This window comes from Coptis chinensis, chromosome 8 (genome assembly GCF_015680905.1).
Source record: "Coptis chinensis isolate HL-2020 chromosome 8, ASM1568090v1, whole genome shotgun sequence".
NCBI lineage: Eukaryota > Viridiplantae > Streptophyta > Magnoliopsida > Ranunculales > Ranunculaceae > Coptis > Coptis chinensis.
Window position 1 is genome coordinate 7105408 of NC_141463.1, and position 1278 is coordinate 7106685.

At 40.2% G+C, this 1278-nt stretch overlaps 1 protein-coding gene across 1 annotated transcript; it reads right to left on the reverse strand.

The window, feature by feature from the left end:
* Positions 1-392: 392 nt before the first annotated feature.
* LOC147479629 (antifungal protein ginkbilobin-like protein) lies at positions 393-794 on the reverse strand. The gene has a single exon (XM_086578459.1). The coding sequence runs from the start codon at positions 792-794 to the stop codon at positions 393-395; it is 402 nt and encodes a 133-aa protein (XP_086434585.1).
* Positions 795-1278: the final 484 nt, after the last annotated feature.

A 1278-nucleotide genomic window follows, 5' to 3' on the forward strand; every position in this document is an offset into this window, starting at 1 on the left:
TGGAGTGGTTTTGGTGTGAGTCATACTCTGATTGGGAGTTGGCGGTAGTCCCTATTTCCCGGTGGTGGGAAATGCAAATAAGATTTTGGCAATGATTACATCTGGTGGGGCGCGTTCTGTCTCTAGCCAAGTGTTCGTACTGAAGTATCTTCATTCGTACCACCTACTTGTAAGGAGTCGCTCAAAGATCGGTCTTGGAGGTCGATGCGTTGAGGTCGCTTGTGCTTCGTCTGCAAAACACACCTACTTGTAAGGAGTTGCTCACAGGTCGGTCTTGGAGGTCGATGCGTTGAGGTCGCTTGTGTTTCGTCTGCAATGTTCCTTAGTGGGGATATTGCTCCCCTACAGAGGCATTAACAAAGTTCCTAGAAATTGAAAGTTCTATTACATACTTACTCATTGAATGGGTATTGCTCATATCTAATTCTACAATCATAGAGCACAGATCGAGCGCCAATTCGGCTTTGACAAGTACTAAATAGTGCCTGTTTGGATGCACGAAGACAGGTTGTGCAGTCACCACTTATCAGACTAGAATTACATCTTGCATGGCCATAGGCAAAAGCATTTGGATAGGGAGAGATGTTGTAGTAATCATAGCCGTTCTTTGATGGTGTGAAACCCATTAAGTCGTCAAGAACATAAGCTAGACTAGTAGCAAAAGGATCACCTGCCGTGAAGGAGCCCGAGTTGCACAGCACTGTGGTAATGTTGGTGTTGGGAACACTTTCAACCATGTTAGACACTGCCAACAACCCAACTACAAGTGCCGTTATCCTTGCAAGAGAAACCATCGCCCTGTGTGTGTGTGAGTGCGCACTCTATCTTCCAGGGATAAAGTTTTGTCACTTATACTTTTGTACTCTAGTGTCATTGGATTCTCCATTATCTTTGAAGATGTCATTGAGCTTTTTGTCTCATTGCTCTGTCATTTCATATGGAGAATGAGCTCTTACAATAATGAGCTCATATAGCTTAAGAAAAGGGATTAGTTAATCCAGTTAAATATTGAGCCGATAAGCATTTATTTACAAACAAATCAAACCAACACTGGTGACTGTTAGAGTCAATGTTTTGAAAACCGAACCGGTGATCGAACCGACTTTTTGTTAAAATGGTTCAATCAGGTTCAATCATGGTTCGACTCGGTCGGACCGATTGATGTTTATTTAGTAAATTTTTTAATAATTACAATAATAAAATGAATAAATACATGTTTTAATTCAATATTAATTGGTATTATATATCAAAATAAATTTATTATACAAGAAATACATA

Bases quoted from the DNA above. Each gene is read 5' to 3' on its own strand.
- LOC147479629 (XM_086578459.1), bottom strand. From the start codon at position 794: ATGGTTTCTCTTGCAAGGATAACGGCACTTGTAGTTGGGTTGTTGGCA.